General features: G+C 35.9%; 1 protein-coding gene across 3 annotated transcripts in view; it reads right to left on the reverse strand.

Moving 5' to 3' along the window:
- COG6 (component of oligomeric golgi complex 6) overlaps positions 1-16625 on the reverse strand; it is a 53466-nt gene that overhangs the window by 22520 nt on the left and 14321 nt on the right. For all 3 annotated transcript variants that reach the window (XM_071552217.1, XM_071552208.1, XM_071552227.1), the window contains exons 5-12: positions 15593-15704; positions 13958-14040; positions 13666-13736; positions 12419-12512; positions 8667-8795; positions 8466-8557; positions 4133-4197; positions 731-822 (exon numbers count right to left, since the gene is read on the reverse strand). In XM_071552217.1, coding sequence (XP_071408318.1) covers positions 731-822; positions 4133-4197; positions 8466-8557; positions 8667-8795; positions 12419-12512; positions 13666-13736; positions 13958-14040; positions 15593-15704 — 738 coding nt within the window. The remainder of the gene's footprint in view (positions 1-730; positions 823-4132; positions 4198-8465; positions 8558-8666; positions 8796-12418; positions 12513-13665; positions 13737-13957; positions 14041-15592; positions 15705-16625) is intronic.

Genomic DNA, 16625 nt, shown 5'->3' on the forward strand with positions numbered 1-16625 from the left:
TTAGAAAAAAAATGTTATCTAAACACAGTTGTTTAAAGAATAAAAGAAAAATTGAAGCTCTAGAGGTAATTCCAACAATTTATCAAAGGGGACTTAACTTCGTAATCGTAAATGTTCTGTAGAGTTTTTTGTATACTATTTGAATCTACACAGAACAATAAAGAAACAGTTTCTGTAACCGCGGGAGACGGGTTTTTGGACCCGAGAGACGACTCCACAGGAGTTAGCAGCAACAGGCCACTTTATTCATCCGCACACACACTTATATACATCTTTAAGTCTGTAACCTTCTGCAGGTGATGACACTTTGGCACTGATTATTGGCTAACAATGCTGTTTACATTACGAAGCCCCTCATAATTGGCTGACCATGCACATCTGCTGAGAAAGTCGGCAGCAGCCATTTCTGATTTCATTAATTAGTTCTTAAGGCTACAGCACTGATTTACATAGGCAGTTCAGCATATGGCTTGTTGGAATTTCATATGGTATTTCACCTAAAAAGCAAGTTTCTCTGACAAATTGATGCTATATTCCAAAGCAGATTTGATATGAAACGAGGAATGACAACAGGTAAATGGTATCTGCTTGATATCTTGCATCTTTTTCCCTGATAGTACTTGTTACAGTACAGAGCAAAAACTAAGTCACGAAAGTACTCCTTTTAGCATCTTTACATATACAATTCATGAAAAAAGGCATTGTTACCACTCTTTGTAATTTTGCATACCTGATTGTATGGTGGTAGAACTTGAGAAGATTAGAAATCTTGTAGAGTAAAACTGCTCCTGGCTCAGCAACAATCACCTGCTCAATTCTAACCTGCAGCATGAACAAATACAAGCACCCTTCAAGTCATAAATTTAAAAAGCTAACCTCCTGCAATATATGTACAATTTTTGAAAAATAAATTAAACCTTAAATAAATTTTAAAAGAGAATATCCAGTTAACTTGACATTCAACTTGAACCAAAGTGCTTCTGAGTTGCCAAGCATCTGGGCAGAAAACAAGCAGGTGTATGCATTCTTTAAAAAACCCCACAAACCCAAAAAGCCTTCAAAAATCTTGGTTTTCCCTACAAATTTCTGCTGCAACTTGTTGTTGAAAATTTAAAAATAATGACACCATTTGATGGATCCAGTACACACTGGAATTCTTGACAGGACTGAACAGCAAGAACTGCAGCAATGCTGCAAAATCACTAAACTAAAACAGTAGTTTGCTCATGTCATGCAGAAATTCGGACACCAAAGTATTAGGTATTTTATGCAAAAATCAAAATTTCACCTGGAAGAATCTCTTCTTCAGTTAAAGGGGAGTGCATGTATCTCCTGCCAGCCTTTAGTTAGATGAATTTATAACTAGTGATCAGCTATGCTGACTGCTTATCTCAACCAGGAAATACTGGCTACACTACCCAAAACAGTGCTGATTTGGACAGCTGATGTCTTGTCTCCATGGTACGCACAGTCTCAGCCCCCTCACCAAAGGCTGCTCCAGGGTCAATTTTGGTGCATCTGGGAAGCTGAATAGACAGTGACTTATCTGCACTGTTCTCCCAAGTGCAGATGTTTGAAAGGGCTACACACAAATCAGCAGCCAGCACTCACTCTCCCAAGTTATTTGCTGTTTAATGGAACACAATGTGCTGCAGTGCCTTCTTGTCAGAGACAGCTGCAGGAGAACCAACTAAGATTATGCTTTCTCAATCCTCTCCCATTTCATCTAATTCACAGGCCTAAAACAAATAATACTTTAATACTTACTTGCAGTGGTTAATGCACAAAGTTTATTTCAACACACAGGTGAACTTTGCTCTTCCACTTATTTGTATATCCAAAGATGTATATGTTACCTAAAAGGTCATTTGGGCACGGATACTGAGTATATTCTAGTTGCACAGCAAAAAAGAGTAAGCCAGGCAGGGGAAAAAGAAGACCAAAATACTGACTAAAAAATAGCAATAGCTAAAAATAAAGAAAAAAATTAAGATATAGAAAAAGAAGAGGCAGAAGGAAAGGAAAAAACATAAGATTTTAGGGTCATGAAACGAAAATAAGAATTAAAAAAAATAAAGCAAGAAAAGAAGAACTGCTGGTTCCCATAAAGCAGTCTTCACTGCACTGGAGAACCAAAACTTGAAAGTGACTCAACCTGAAGTGTTCAGGGAAGCCCTGGACTTAAGAGTTCTTACAATTTCTTCATCCAATGCATCCTTTTGTGAGCTGACTAGAGAAGACTATCTGAAGTCTGTGTAAGGCACCAAAACCATTTTGTTTTGAACTCATCTTAAGTGTTACCGAAAAGATGAGTTTAATTTAAAAGTTTTTTAGGATTCTTCTAATTCCATCTGAAAGGAGAGGCCTCTGGTAAGATCTACCACTAGGAGTATTCAAGATTCACTTGGATCCCTAGAACACAAATCAAATATCAGGAAGAAATGTGATCAATTTATACTGCATATAAGCATAACCCTTCTTCAAAAATAAAGAGCCTGTATCATATTGTACATTCACATGGAAGGGCATAAGCTAGTAGGAAAATGCTACATAATTATCTAAGTATTTTAAAGTGCTTGTGGAAATTCTATGACTAGGATTTTATTGAACTATTCTGTACTTCAGCATTAACAGAAATCAAAGTAATAGATTTGCAAACATCAGCAGAGGGTGATGAAACAAATATAGGTGTTTTCTGACATGTCAAAAACTAAAGGCTGTGAAGGATGATCTATGGCAACAGACAGAAAACTGAAACACAGGAGGTTCTGTCCAAACATCAGGAAACACTTTTTTTTCCCACTGTGCAGGTGACTGAGCATTAGCATAAGTTGCCCAGTGAGCCTATGGAAACTATTCTTGGAAGTATTCAAAAGTCATCCAAACACAGTCCTGGGCAACCAGCTCTAGGCTGCTGGACTTGTGCAGGGAGATTGGATGAGAAGTGACCTCCAGAGGTCCCTGCCAAGCTCATCCCTTCTGTGATCCTGTGACACTTTAAATGGCACCTTTTTGATTTTTAACTCTATCCAGACCTTATCTTTTTCCTATCAGAAAATTACATATGTTATCCAGAAACTACCTGTTCACATTGGAGACTAAGTATCTGTCACCTGGACATAGTTGTTACAGATACAGCATCCTAACAGAAATTTATTGTAATAGTATTTAGTACAGTAGATTTTATTTACAAAGCATTTGGATTTATACAGGCAATTATTGGTATCAGCTTCATCACCTCAATTAATTTAGTGCTTATGTGAAGCGCATCCAATAAGTCAGTCAATCATTTGATGAATCATCATTAATGATTTCTATCAAATGCATCTCCTAAACTTACAAAGGCTGTACCTTGAAAAAAAGGACAATAATAGAGGGATGAGACAAAAAAATAGAAAAAAGCAGGTCACATAAAGATGGTAATTAAGAAACAATTATTTATGGTCTCTTTTAAATACAAGAGCTGGAGTTATTCAATAAAAAAACCCCAAAACCACAAAAGGAGTTGACTTTTCACACAGACTAGAAACTTTTCACTTCCGTGCTGTAGGATATATGTTGTGAATGCCAACATTTTTAATCAATTCGTGCAAAAAAATAAAAATCTATTGAGGTCTATTAAATATAAAGACAGAAGTTATGGCTGGTAAGTCCTTAGCATAGTCACAAACAGGCAAGGAAACTATCCTACATCAGTATCGTGACAAAACTGCATAACCTATACACTCTTCCCTAAGCATATGTAAATGATCACTACGAAAAAACAGGTAGTAAATTAAATCGATTTTTCATTTGACCAACTACTACCTTTCCCATATATTTATCCCAAAGCTCCTATACACTTATCCCAAAGCTAGATTTTTTGTACATAAGCACTCCCAAATCTCAGAAAAATAAATCAAAATCAAGACTCAAATTTAGTATCCTAGTGTCTCTCACTATCCAACTATTATAAACCAGGTATGTATGAACTAAGGAATCTTTGAGAGTCATAAAACCCTCCAGAAGCTGAGAATCCAACTCTCAACCAAGAGCAATGAAAACATATTGAAGAGATGGGGACACAAGTTCTGAAAGAACATGAGAGAAGAGCTTTTATATTTAGAACGCTAAGGAAAGCAAAATACTTCACCTTTAGAGGCCTGCAGACACCTTCTGTGATGTGCCCAACTACTTCTTGAATATTTTCTTCCACACCTATAGTTAATGCAAACACATGCTAAGATTATGCAAATGAGATTCTCTTTTCTTCAAGACTATAAAATAAATAAACAAACGTAGGAGGTACTCCTCCAGAAAAAAGCCTTATGAACTGTATGTTCTTTTCTCCACAGGACTAGTTCACACCTCCACTGCACTTCAAATCTAGCCATTAAGAAATAGCTGCATGACAAAAGAGTCCTGGAGTCATTACCTTTTGCTATGCAATTGCTTGCCAGTGCAATATAGTGCCTGGGGATTTGAGGGAGAAGCAGCAAGGGAAAGGGAGGGAGGGAGAAGCAACAAGGGGAAGAATAAACGATCTAGCAAGAAGCTGTCACAGTAAGGCTCAATATTAGCACTTCATGAAATTAAATTAGAAAGGAAAAAAAAACAAACCCAAGCAGGCCAGTGAGATGCTCGAGGAGCAACAACATATACCATTTTGAAAGGTCTGTCAGTGTTGGGTACTGACATTCTCATGGCATTGATACAAATTAAGTGACATGTACCTTTCACACTGCTGTGTGTTTCAGCATTAGCAAATGCTTCTTCCCCAGCAGCAATTGAAACTCATCTTTCACAGAACTATATACAAAGGAGAATATTGCCCTGTCTTATCATGAAACAGAGATGAATTGTTGCATGGCAACCAGTACTGTCATAAATCAATCAAACTGAAAGCAACAGATCTTCAAGCTCTCACTTCAGTAACAACTCAGAACAGATTTATGGAGAAAGCAATACTTTAATTCTAATTTAAAACGTGTCAACAGGAGTTCATCTTCAGATGGGACCCATGCAATGAAAGTAAACAAACTGACTGTGACATGTGACAGAAATCAGGTGACCTGAAGCTGTATTTTGCTTTCAGGCTAAAAGAGATTACCTCTGAGAGCAAAAATAATGAAAGATGAGATCTGTGCCAATGCCTCTTTACACCAAGCTATGTGAAAAGCCACATAAGCAGTAGTAACTTAATTCAGTGTGGTGGCTCTACAAATTTCAACATACTAAATTGGTAAGATGAAGTATGTTAATATTATTGGGTACTGTTATCAAGGCAGAAAGCAAGATTACAAACCACAACATGCATGCTCTCCTATGTAATGGCTAGCTGTCACATATCCCCTAACAATTTACACATTTTTTAGAAGGAACAGTCACATTTCTACTGTTCATCAACATAACAAGCACCTAGCACATATTTGCAATAGTGTATCTAGACCAGATTGACTTAAAAACAAGTTGTTGGGTATGAAATTTTAACTCAAAAAATATACAAGTTCGAATACCAAAGGACATGGAATAACAATCTTGATATACCACATGCTTGTGCCTTCGCATATATTTTAATATCCAATTAGAATATTTGGATTCCGAAAGCAGTGAAATCTTCCAGTAGAATGGGTTATATAACTGGTACAAGTTTGACACAAAAGAACTACAGAATAAACAATTCTTAGATGCCCAAAATAACTTTTAGAAAACAGCTCATAACTGAAGATATGCTTCTGATTGCTTGCTACACCATATATATAAGCTTTCTCTGGGTATCCTATAAAAGGAGAAATCTTTCTTGGACTTCATTTAGCTTCTGTTCTCCATCTGGGTTCCTGTAACTCCATGAAAAATGGGTTTCTACTGCATCTCTTAAAATGCCTGCAATTCTCCCTTCCTTTCAAGTACCAGATCTCTGTAAGACTGGAATTCTCCTGCTCTCAGAATACCTAGGCTCCAAAGAAGAGAACCAGATGCTTTATCCTTGTCCAGCAAAATAGTTAAAACTTTGCTGAATGCGTTTTCAGTGCTTAAAATTTTAATGGCATTTTTGGTCAGATTAATTTCAAACAGTTAATATTTGGAAGCTTAACATTTTAAAACTTTTTAAAAGCTACTCTTGAATACTTTGATTATGGGCTACATAGTTAGGTCATTTTAAAGTAAAAACTGGGATGGGAACATTTCTCAAAAAAATGTGTTATTCACACAACTTTTCTTCCAGTGGAACCAAATCTACCTCTATCACACCAATAGCTATATTTTTGTGTAGCTGTGGTTTACCACACTGTCCATAGTCCTGAAATTACAGAGCTTACAGGAGAATTCAAACAGAAATCTTAACTCAGAACAGACACACCTGAGCTAAAATAATAGAAGGGGTTCCATCTGCAAAAAGATAAAGTTGAAATGAAAGTGAAAACATTTGGCTGACCTAACTTCAGACCACCAGGTAAGTGTCTAATCTACGGTAGTATCTCGGTCTCCCTCCATAGGGACAGAAAAAAAATTCCAGTTTGTGATAAAAGCCTCCAGAAATGCTTGCATTATATCTTAAATTTTGTTGGGAAGATTTGCCCTCTGGAGGTGCAAATCTCTGTCATTATCTATAACTGCAAATAAACAAGATGTACACTTTTTAAATGTCTAAGTGAAATTAACTCTATTTCTTCCAGAGCCTCTGCAGCCATATGCCTGAAGGCTACACAACAGGCCTTCAACTTGAACCTCTCAGTACCACAGATGCTGCACTCACTGATTAGCCACTACCAACTCGGGATTGTATTTATAAAAAGCATATAATTGCAAGGTACTTCTGGCTGCACTGCCCATTAATAGTTCTTGTTAAATCCAGTGGTATCCTATTAAGTAGTTTTATCTTAGAGATCTTCCATCACTATCCTTGTCATCAAAAAATTTTCCCAAAGATGCAGAGGAATAGTTACAGACAGCACCTCCCAAGCTTTGTAGCTTCCCAGCAGGAAAGTAGAATCACTGTTTACATTTCCTGAAAATTGTACAACAGTGATAGCAAACTCATTCCTGTAGAGCTTAGAAAAATGTACTTTTCCTTCACACAGAAATATTGACTCTTGTGTTTGCACCGATCTCTTGGGAAAAAAGTTTTGGCCAGATGATATGTTGTTGAAAATTTTCCCCCTAAACATTTATATTCTCTGTATTATCCAGCACCTTGTTCTGTGGCCGATATGCTCTAAATAGATCTAATCACATGGTCATGGCATCTCGGCCTGACATCCTGACAGAAGGTCAAGGAACTCAATAGTTAAACAAAGCTCTACACAAAGAGGTGGGAGAATTTCAGAACAAAGTGCAGGGTGGTACAGCAGCAGTAGCTCAATCCCCAGCAGAATCAGGCACAGTATAATGCTCCATGGGGCCAGCTTTTCCTGAAGGACTCCCCAGTTACAGCAGAAGCATGATTCGTCATCTACAAAGAATTCCCATGTCTTTTTCTCTACCATAAAACCATCATGAGGCCTGCTTTCCTGTCTCCCTGAGATACTGTCAGCAAACAACATTAAATTCACTTCTATAGTACACTGTAACTGTAGTCAAAAAACAACAGCATTCCTCCAGTTTGAGTTACAACAGTTCCTAAACAGCCTCCTTTCCCACATACCATTAATTAGGAAAGCAAACCAATACTTACATCAGCAAGAAAAATCAAAATACATACCCACTGTAAATCCCAGACAAGGATTGAGACATACAGTCTCAAGAGCTCACCAGATGCAGATTAAATGTAAGTTGTTACAACGAGTTTGTTACAACTACGCACCCATGCTTAACTTCTTAAAAATGTCTTTGTCTGAAAATCATACTAAACCTTCTACTGTATAAAAGGTCCTTCAAGCATAGGTCCAACCTACTTGAAAGAAAACAAGAGGGCTGAAGACTGAGCATGAGAATCTGCAGTTTTGTTACTGAAGGAGAGCTTTGATATTAAAAAGTTTCACATATCTATGAGCAGTCTACTTTGACCTCCGCAAACCTGTCATGATGTTATATGACAGATGAAAATTCCATTTTACTTGTAGCCTAGAAGGAAGAGACCTATAGGAACAAGAAACGATACTTAAAAAAAATTACTAAGCAAAAGGCCATGGCACAATGGAAACCCTCAACATAACATTAAGCAGTGACAATCTTTTCAAGGAGATATGTATACATTACAAACAATTTTTGCACTCAACTACACCCTAAAATATCCCTCTGAAAAGTTAGAGTGAAACTATTATTATAAACACAGTAAAACAAAAAAGAGCATTTTGAAATACTCTTCTTTGTTGCAGACCTTCTTTTAGAAGAATGCAACCAGCAGCTATTCTGAGATTATTTTCAGGAAAACTTAAGCTCAGACTTGTAACTGAAGCCCAGACTAAGAAATGAACCACACTTTCTGACTTATCACTGACTTGCTTTCTATTACTTCCCAGTTTATGTTTTAAAATGAGTACTACCTTGAATAGTTACAAGCTTTAACATAGCTTCTAGGTGTTCTTTTTCAGAAGCTGTAGCTTGATGCAACCAGGCCAGCATGTCTCCTACATACCTACAAAAAGACAGAAATTTCTGTGTAAATCAGTGGTTTATACTGTCATTGACTCAAAATGGCAACAGGCAAAAATAAAACCTACTTCATATACTTGTTAGTACTGTACCTCAGAGGATCATGAGAGTGCATTTCAATAGGGCGGGGAGTACCTCCCAGACCTCCTCTAGTAAGAGCATCTATAAAGCCACGGACCACAGCACTCCTTCTAGCTGTCCCAAACTCATCCAAGGTGTATCTGTTATTGAAATAGGAAAATGGGTTAAGAAAAAACAGCTCACCTCACCTCAGCTGATTAGCTCAATTTTCCAGCTAATACGAGTAACTGTTTTTAAAGTTCCAGAAATCTTGCAGCAATGCTTCTACTATAAAACATTCAAAATCATCTGATTTTCTTGACTCCTCTAAACAGATACTGAAGAGAACTTTACCTTGACCCCTTCATTCCCTTGCCCCACACAAATAAATAAAAAAATAATAAAAACTTTTTCCATTTTTGTCCACACCTAAGCAGCTTTGACAGATTTGGGACTCCTGTTTGCATATGGTACAGCTGACTGACAAGCAGTGATTTACTGCACTGCAAACCCAAGGCTTCTTCCTTCTTCTAGGCTACCCCATGATCAGTAGCAAAAAATGTTATTTTCATTTGATGATCGTTCATTGATTTCAGTCAAATGAGTCTTAGCTGGATATTTAATGGCTGAGCAATTACAGCCCCGAGTGCATAATCTCACATGGCCTGCTGGTGGTAGAGGAGGTACCAAAAAACTACACATGGCTCATTTCTGGAGCAGGCTACCTTCCTGCTGGCATTGAAGCAAGACAGCAAGTAAAGGATGAGAAATGAACACTGTTAACATTCCTGTTACATTTACTTAGGAGCAGGATTTCTACAAGCCATAGAATATTTCTACTTTTTCAAAAATTAATTTAAGCATTTTAAACAATACATGTAAATTACAAAAGAAAAAAACAAAATAAATACTACAGTTTCCTTTTCCAATATAACTGAAAAACGTCAAAGAGCAAGCCTGATGTCCCTTACCAATGACACTCAGCAGATGAACATAGATAAAACAATAATAATAATAAGTTATTCACTGACTGAAGCTACAAGTAAGTACTGCATTCACATTTAACAGAGGTGGAGAACAAAATATAGAACAATATAATATACTGTTACAAAACTCTTTAACATTAAGTTCAATTAGATTCCTACTGTGCTATAAAAAGTCCAAGGGAACTTTCTTTTTAAAATATGTTATTATTTGGAAGGGGGGGGAGGGGAGGGAAGCATAATGAAAATTCTAGAAATGTCTGTTTAAACCTTTTTTGATATACACTATACTTGTTAATTCAGAGAGTAAATACCTACAGCAAATTAAAAAAAGCACAATGAAAAAAGTTTAATAAACTACTACTTACAAAAAAACAGCAATTAAAAGTGGAAGAGATCTGGGATTTGACAGCTGCCCACCATTCAGGAGGAGCGGTATTGCAGTGAAAAATCTCAAATGCCTGTAGAAATCAGCTAAGCTTTTTTTCCCCTCTCAAATGAACAGCTATACAATAGGTCATTAAAAACAGAGCAGTGGAACAAATTTTGTGATATTGCTATTAGTTTTGAAAACAGCCCTTAATAATGATAATTTTGTTTTAAAAAGGAAACTGCTAATTTTCCTTTTGCTCTCAGGAGAACAGGGTATAACCATTACAAAATCCTGCATCTTAAAAAATTCAGTAATAACTATTATTTACACTGGAACACAGTATTTACTTCTATGTTATTACACACACTCATGTTCAGGAAAGAAAACAACACTTGGATTCTTTTCAACCCAGCTTCAAATTTAAAAAAAACAGTAATGATCACTAAAGAAAGAGGTAGAGGTAAAAAAAGACCTTGCAAACCTGAGTGGATGATAGAAAAGGAACATTGCTTTGAGATATATCACCATGTCTCTATGAAGCACTTTTTGTGTTAGAGCCAGGAAGTGAAAACCAAACTGAAATGTTTATTTCAAACACCTCCTGACTGCAGTTCCCAAATGTCCATCCATGGTTCATTCCTTCTGACACTTTTAGTTAACAAGACATAAGTCAATCTAAGAAAACATGAATTTGCTGATTTGTTTCTAAATTCTTGCCCTTCTCCATCTTACTCAGTTTCATCCAGTTGAATGACAACCTTTATCAGATGCAGTGATTTGGAGAAAAAGTGTTAAGTTCACACAGCAGTGTTTACATGCATACAACAAAAAAACCCCATCAAATTCTTTCTTCTGAGACTTAATTTTTACATTTTGAACTCAGTAGCTTGTTAGCTCCTTACAGGTACAGAAAAAATTTTGGAAGGGAATAAACTAAATCTTGAGATTTAAAATGTAAAACATCAGTACTGCAATTGTGATACTACTGCTTTAGCAAGCAGTTAAGCGTAATAATTTACAATGAGAGAGATGTGCCTGCATCTTCTCCAGTTTACTTTTGCCTTTTTGGCAAAATGAAGGTCTTACCTACCAAGTTCTACCATTGCAATACTACTGCTGTTGTGAGAAAAGTGTCAGAAGAAAAATAAATCCTAGATCCATTTTAAATTGGCCAGCTGTGGATTTACATACAAGATGGGTTTCTTTCCCATAAATGTCAAGAAAGCAAAACAATGACTTTATGAAGTTTCAAAGTATCATAATTCAACCAAATATTTGTTATACAAAATAAAACTATTTGCTAAGAAGAATCCCATAAAACGTTGTGAACACAGTTGTGACGGATTTTTTGCAGCTATAAAAGAGAGTGTGGAAGAAAAAATGCAATCTTCAACTAGGGACCACATCCAACAGCTGGGGAGGGTGAGTGACACCACTTATCCCTCACATTAACCAGCAGAGCTGACTGAGCATATCAAGATCTGTGCTTTCTCTCATACTGACAGAATGTTTAAGGTCCACTTCTGCTATGCATTTTTCCTGTGAGGAGCTCCATGGAAATTTGCAGAGTCAGTACCTACACCTTCACACATCTGACACTCTTTAAGACAACGGTATCCTTTGAAAGGCTGCCTAGTGCTCTGCTGTCCTGGATACTGTGGCTGAAATTAATTTGCAATCGTTGCAAAATGTGATGAGGGCATTAAAAACAAACAAACAAACAAAACCCCTAAGAAGCAAAGTACTTCTTCAGGTATGGTCACTCAATAAAAACAATTCCTACAGTGCCACCTCGTGGTTGTCTCTACTAAGTACCACACTTAATAAAATCCCTTCAGCAAATTCTGAGTAAGAATAGTAGTATTTTACAGATATAGATATATAGATGATACGGACATAGATATAGATACAAATGATATAGAAGTACCCCTATGCTTTAGAGGTCTATATGTAGCAGTTTTTATTAGATTACTGAACAACTCATAATGGAAGACATTCTTACTACCAGAGGCACTTCACTATGAGCTAATTAGCCGGTAACAATTTTTTTACTTCGGGAATTTAAATGACATAATCACATGCTTCGGACAGAGTTTTTTACTTCAGAAAACCCCTAAAATGAGTGCAGAAGAAATTCACAATTCATTTAGATTAAAATAAAAACAGTCTGACATTTTACTTTAATGAGAAACCAGTAAGTTGGAAAAAAGCCAGTGACATTTACTGTACCATAATTATGTCAAAAAGGCCTCTAAAATTTAAAGCACTTGAAATACAATTTTTTCTATTTTTATGTATCTGGGGTTTTTTTTAAATTTGACACAGCAGTAAAGTGACACCAGCCTTGCACCGTAATTCATGCCTATCTTTAAATTTTATAACCTCAAAACACTATTTCTGTTAAAGGTAATTGTAAACATTTACTTACTTGTACAGGACTGGTCTATCTTGTAAGGCTTCCATGGCTTGAGAGAGAACTGGAGAAATGTCACATGATTCTTGTGTCAATGTCCTACATTCATCTATAAAATATCAACACAGATAAAACATATTCTTTACACTGTAAGGCATTTTACAACAACCTCTAAAACAACAAATTGGTCAAAATCTCAGAGGCTTTTGATTTTGAATTGAAGCTATCAGAATATGCTACCTGGGTTAGTGTTAATATAATTAAATTCCCCCGCAAGCAGTACTGTAAAATGCACGTCCATCACAGATTTCAACAATAATAATGATTAAAAGGAAGCTTAGTATTTTTTGTGCCCACATGCAAATGCTGAATCATTCAACCATCACAATTCAGTTGGACTCCTTTAGAACTGTTTACCACATTCCAGGTAAACTACTAAGAAAATAGAGAGCAAGTATTTAAGTAAGCTGTGGGTTTGTTTTGTTGTTTGTTTTTTTTTCTTTTACCACATTAACTATATAATCTTGTACATTCCATGCAAGAATGTGGAAATCATACAAAGTAAATCCAACACTGGCATAAAAATTACGACTTTTCAATAGGGTGAAACCACAACTATTATTTGAGGTTTCAGCATCCTCTGAAGAACACCTAATGAATATAAAAATCACAGTGCACCATTTTTTATTTATTTTTTTCTGAAAATCTTACTGTCAATGTCTTTGGAGAAGAGACAACTAATAAAAAAGCATCTACATTTTATGCTATCAGGATGCTACACTGAACACAGATGCCTAGATAGAGTACACAAGCAAAAATAATTGCCTACTATCATTCAAAAGAGCATCCTGACAAAAGATGTCTCCTTTTTTTTTTCTTATCTAGAAGTAATATGCCACTCCTTCCACTAAACTAGATCTTACTACCAAACTGTCAAAGACAACAACCTCCCTGTAACCTTCATGGAAATGAAATCCAATAAAATTAACAATTTCCGTGCACTATCAAACTCTAGTAACTGCTATGTGTGGCAAATCATCTACTAAAAATAAAAATAAATGTGCTTTTATAGTGATGAGATTGGCCCAAAACAGAAGAGAATCTCCAATTAATTATTTGGGTCATATCAAACCTTTCAATAAGAAGGAAACCAAAATGCCAATGTATCTTGGAAAGGATTTTTGCTAAGTTGAATCTACATGAAAGAACTAAAGGAATCATCATAATAGTATTCATAAAGATAAAAACATTCTTAGTCCTACTTTGAGTCCATCTGTAAAGTCGTTCATAAGACGTCTCTTGCAGTAAAGCCATCTGTTCCATAATTTCCAAGCTACAAGGCAAAATAAGGTTTATTTGCAAATACTATTTTAGGTAGCAAAGGCACAGGCAAATCAAATAAAACACACCATTATTAAAATTATGAAGATTTTAAAATGTTATTATTTGGGGTTTTTTTGCTAAATACTCTGTACATGAAGTAAAGCACAAGACCTTGCTTTAACTTCTGCTTTTAACTGTAAGTTATCTTGCACTCATTTAAGTAGCACTCACCCTGCCCTTTGCTGATTTGTCCGGAGGAGAATCTTGACATCATCGTGAATTTGCTTTACTCGTCCTAAAGCCTTGAAAAAATCCTAAAGAAATTTAAAAATAAAATTAGAGCAGTGTTTAAAAGCAGTAACTTCTCATTCAAATCTCTAGAACTTTATACTCCTGATTTCAATCCCTTATTTATGTTCCTTGCAGGTCTCTGTTCCAAATGATCCCTGTCTCTGACACCTCTGACTTTTATTCCACCTTAAGAGCCTTAGGATTTTAAAAATTGCAGTAAAGACACATTTTTAACCTGTCTTATGTAGTACATGTGTGTTTCACATTTGTCAGTTAACACTTTGGGGAGATTTTGAACACTACCATGCATTACATCATTGTCTCCCATTAACGTTAGGAACTTAAGAGCAAACTGAAACACTATGAAGTACAATGACTACAGATTGATATTTGTTGTATTCATAAAATAGGGTAACAATTTCTTTAAAAACATCAAGCATTTGCAATAGATTGGACCAAGGTTTTCCAGAACAATCTTCCCCCTGAATAATTCAGCAGCAGCAGCGAATGAAAAAGAGAACCCTAGAAGTGACTGATATAGGCCCAAAGAGCTTACATTGTTACTGTTTCAAAAGCAAATGGTAAACCAGTAACTTTCAAACGTGCTTTAGTGAGCAAGTGATCTTTCAAACATCAAGGAGGAGCCTAACTACTTCCAATACAACTGTTTGTTACATCCTCTGTGATTTGAACAGTTTGTTTCAGGAAACTTCACTGTTCCTGCAATGTGCTTTCTAGAAACCTGAATGCTCTTTCATGGCAATAGTGGTACAAAAGCACACAGCAGCTACTCAAGGGCACAATCATTTAACACATTCCGTTTATCCTTTCATGAGCACTGTTTATGGTTATCAGTTCCACGACTTTAATAACCTTTTAACTGCAAACATGATGCCTGTGGAATTGAGATACTATGTCTCAGCAGGTAGCACAGACTTAAGGGAAGGTTTCCATGCAACTACAGTAATCAACTCTTAAGTATATTCCATTCTCTCACTATTCAGTTTGCTTTTACTGCAGAACAATCTATCCTCTTATTGAAACCACAAACATTCTCCAAGACTTGTTTTCTTCACTTTTGGATTAAAAGTGAATCAGCACCTAATATATTCATCAACCAAATAACACTGAGGGAAAGCCTCAGCTCATACTGTGTCAAGTGACTGAAGACCTACACACATGCATACGCAAAATGTACACACACATGCAAGGGCAGTACTACATATTACTAAACAGCTGCAAACTTCTCATTTGCTTTGAGTGTGATGATGCTTTAAAAAAATCTTCACTGAAAATTCAGACTTCATAAAGGTCTTTTTGAAGTGTAGAATCACGAGAGATCGTTTGCCCTTAAACTCTTTACACAAACTAGAATTTGATGTTGATTTTCTTTCTCTTTACTTGAATCTTTAATCACACATTTCAAACTCAACAGAAATTCACCATTCTGTTAAAAAGTACATTCTTCTATAAAGAATTAAACTGCAAACTGAAAATAAGATCTCGTGTACAATTCTGCTGAAGTACTTCTGCATTTTTAGTTCAGGGCAAAGCTTTTAAAGTTCATTGAGCTACCTCAGTAATTGGCTCATCTTTCGTGCCCCGAAGCAGGTTCATTTCATCTGGTGTCAGCTGGAATTTTGCTATGAATGCATCTGCAACTTGTGCTTTCATTTCTAATCTCTGACTGTAATAAAACAAAGTGAAGAGGACATTAGCTTTTTATGCTTATCTCACACTTATTTTTCATATTCATACTTTTGGAAATATAATCAGCAACAGCATTTGGTGTTATTAAATTCCTGCCATCAAACACTAGAATTGCTTCTTTACATACAGTTTTCTATTAAGCTTACACAGATTATTAAGTAAAGACAATATAAAGGTACGTTAACACATTTGAAAATTACTAAGTTCCTTAAAAAAATGATAGTACAGTGTTTATATCACAAGTTATCTAATCCGGACACTTTGTGCTTGTACAGTTGTAATGCTTGCAGTTACTGCCTTTCAAATTCACCAAGGAAAGAACGGGGTTTCAGCTAATGTTTTCAGAGAGACATAAAAAAACTGTAGCACGCAAAATGAGAAAATTAACATTAATTACTTTTTGCAGATCAGATCCATTTTTTTATAACAACATACAGTTGGGATACAAATTTCCTAAACTAACAAGCAATCAAAATGCAATAGCTAATTCTCTTGTTGAGTACCCTCCCTTGAAAGAAACACAGTAGGTATATAACATGCAAACACCTTCACATGGGCAGCATTTTCCTGCACAAATTTTGTCACACACATTTACAATCGCAGAAGGATACAAATGGAATGGACTGAGATTCCTTTAGCAACAGAAGATTTGCTCAAACTGTGGTTTGAACACTGAGCATTCCAGAAAATAAAGCCTACTTTTTCAGGACATTGAAAAGACACTAGTTACTTGCAAAGCATAAAATAAAGGTATCTAATTTTTTTGAAGTCAACTCTACAATTGCAAATTTAGGGTCTCCATGAAGTTGAATGTTTCCAAAGGAAGGAACAAGAGTGATGGAGGATGATTATGACCAACTAAACAGGCAATGACAGCAGTTGCATCCATAAAAAAAAA

This window comes from Pithys albifrons, chromosome 1 (genome assembly GCF_047495875.1).
Source record: "Pithys albifrons albifrons isolate INPA30051 chromosome 1, PitAlb_v1, whole genome shotgun sequence".
NCBI lineage: Eukaryota > Metazoa > Chordata > Aves > Passeriformes > Thamnophilidae > Pithys > Pithys albifrons.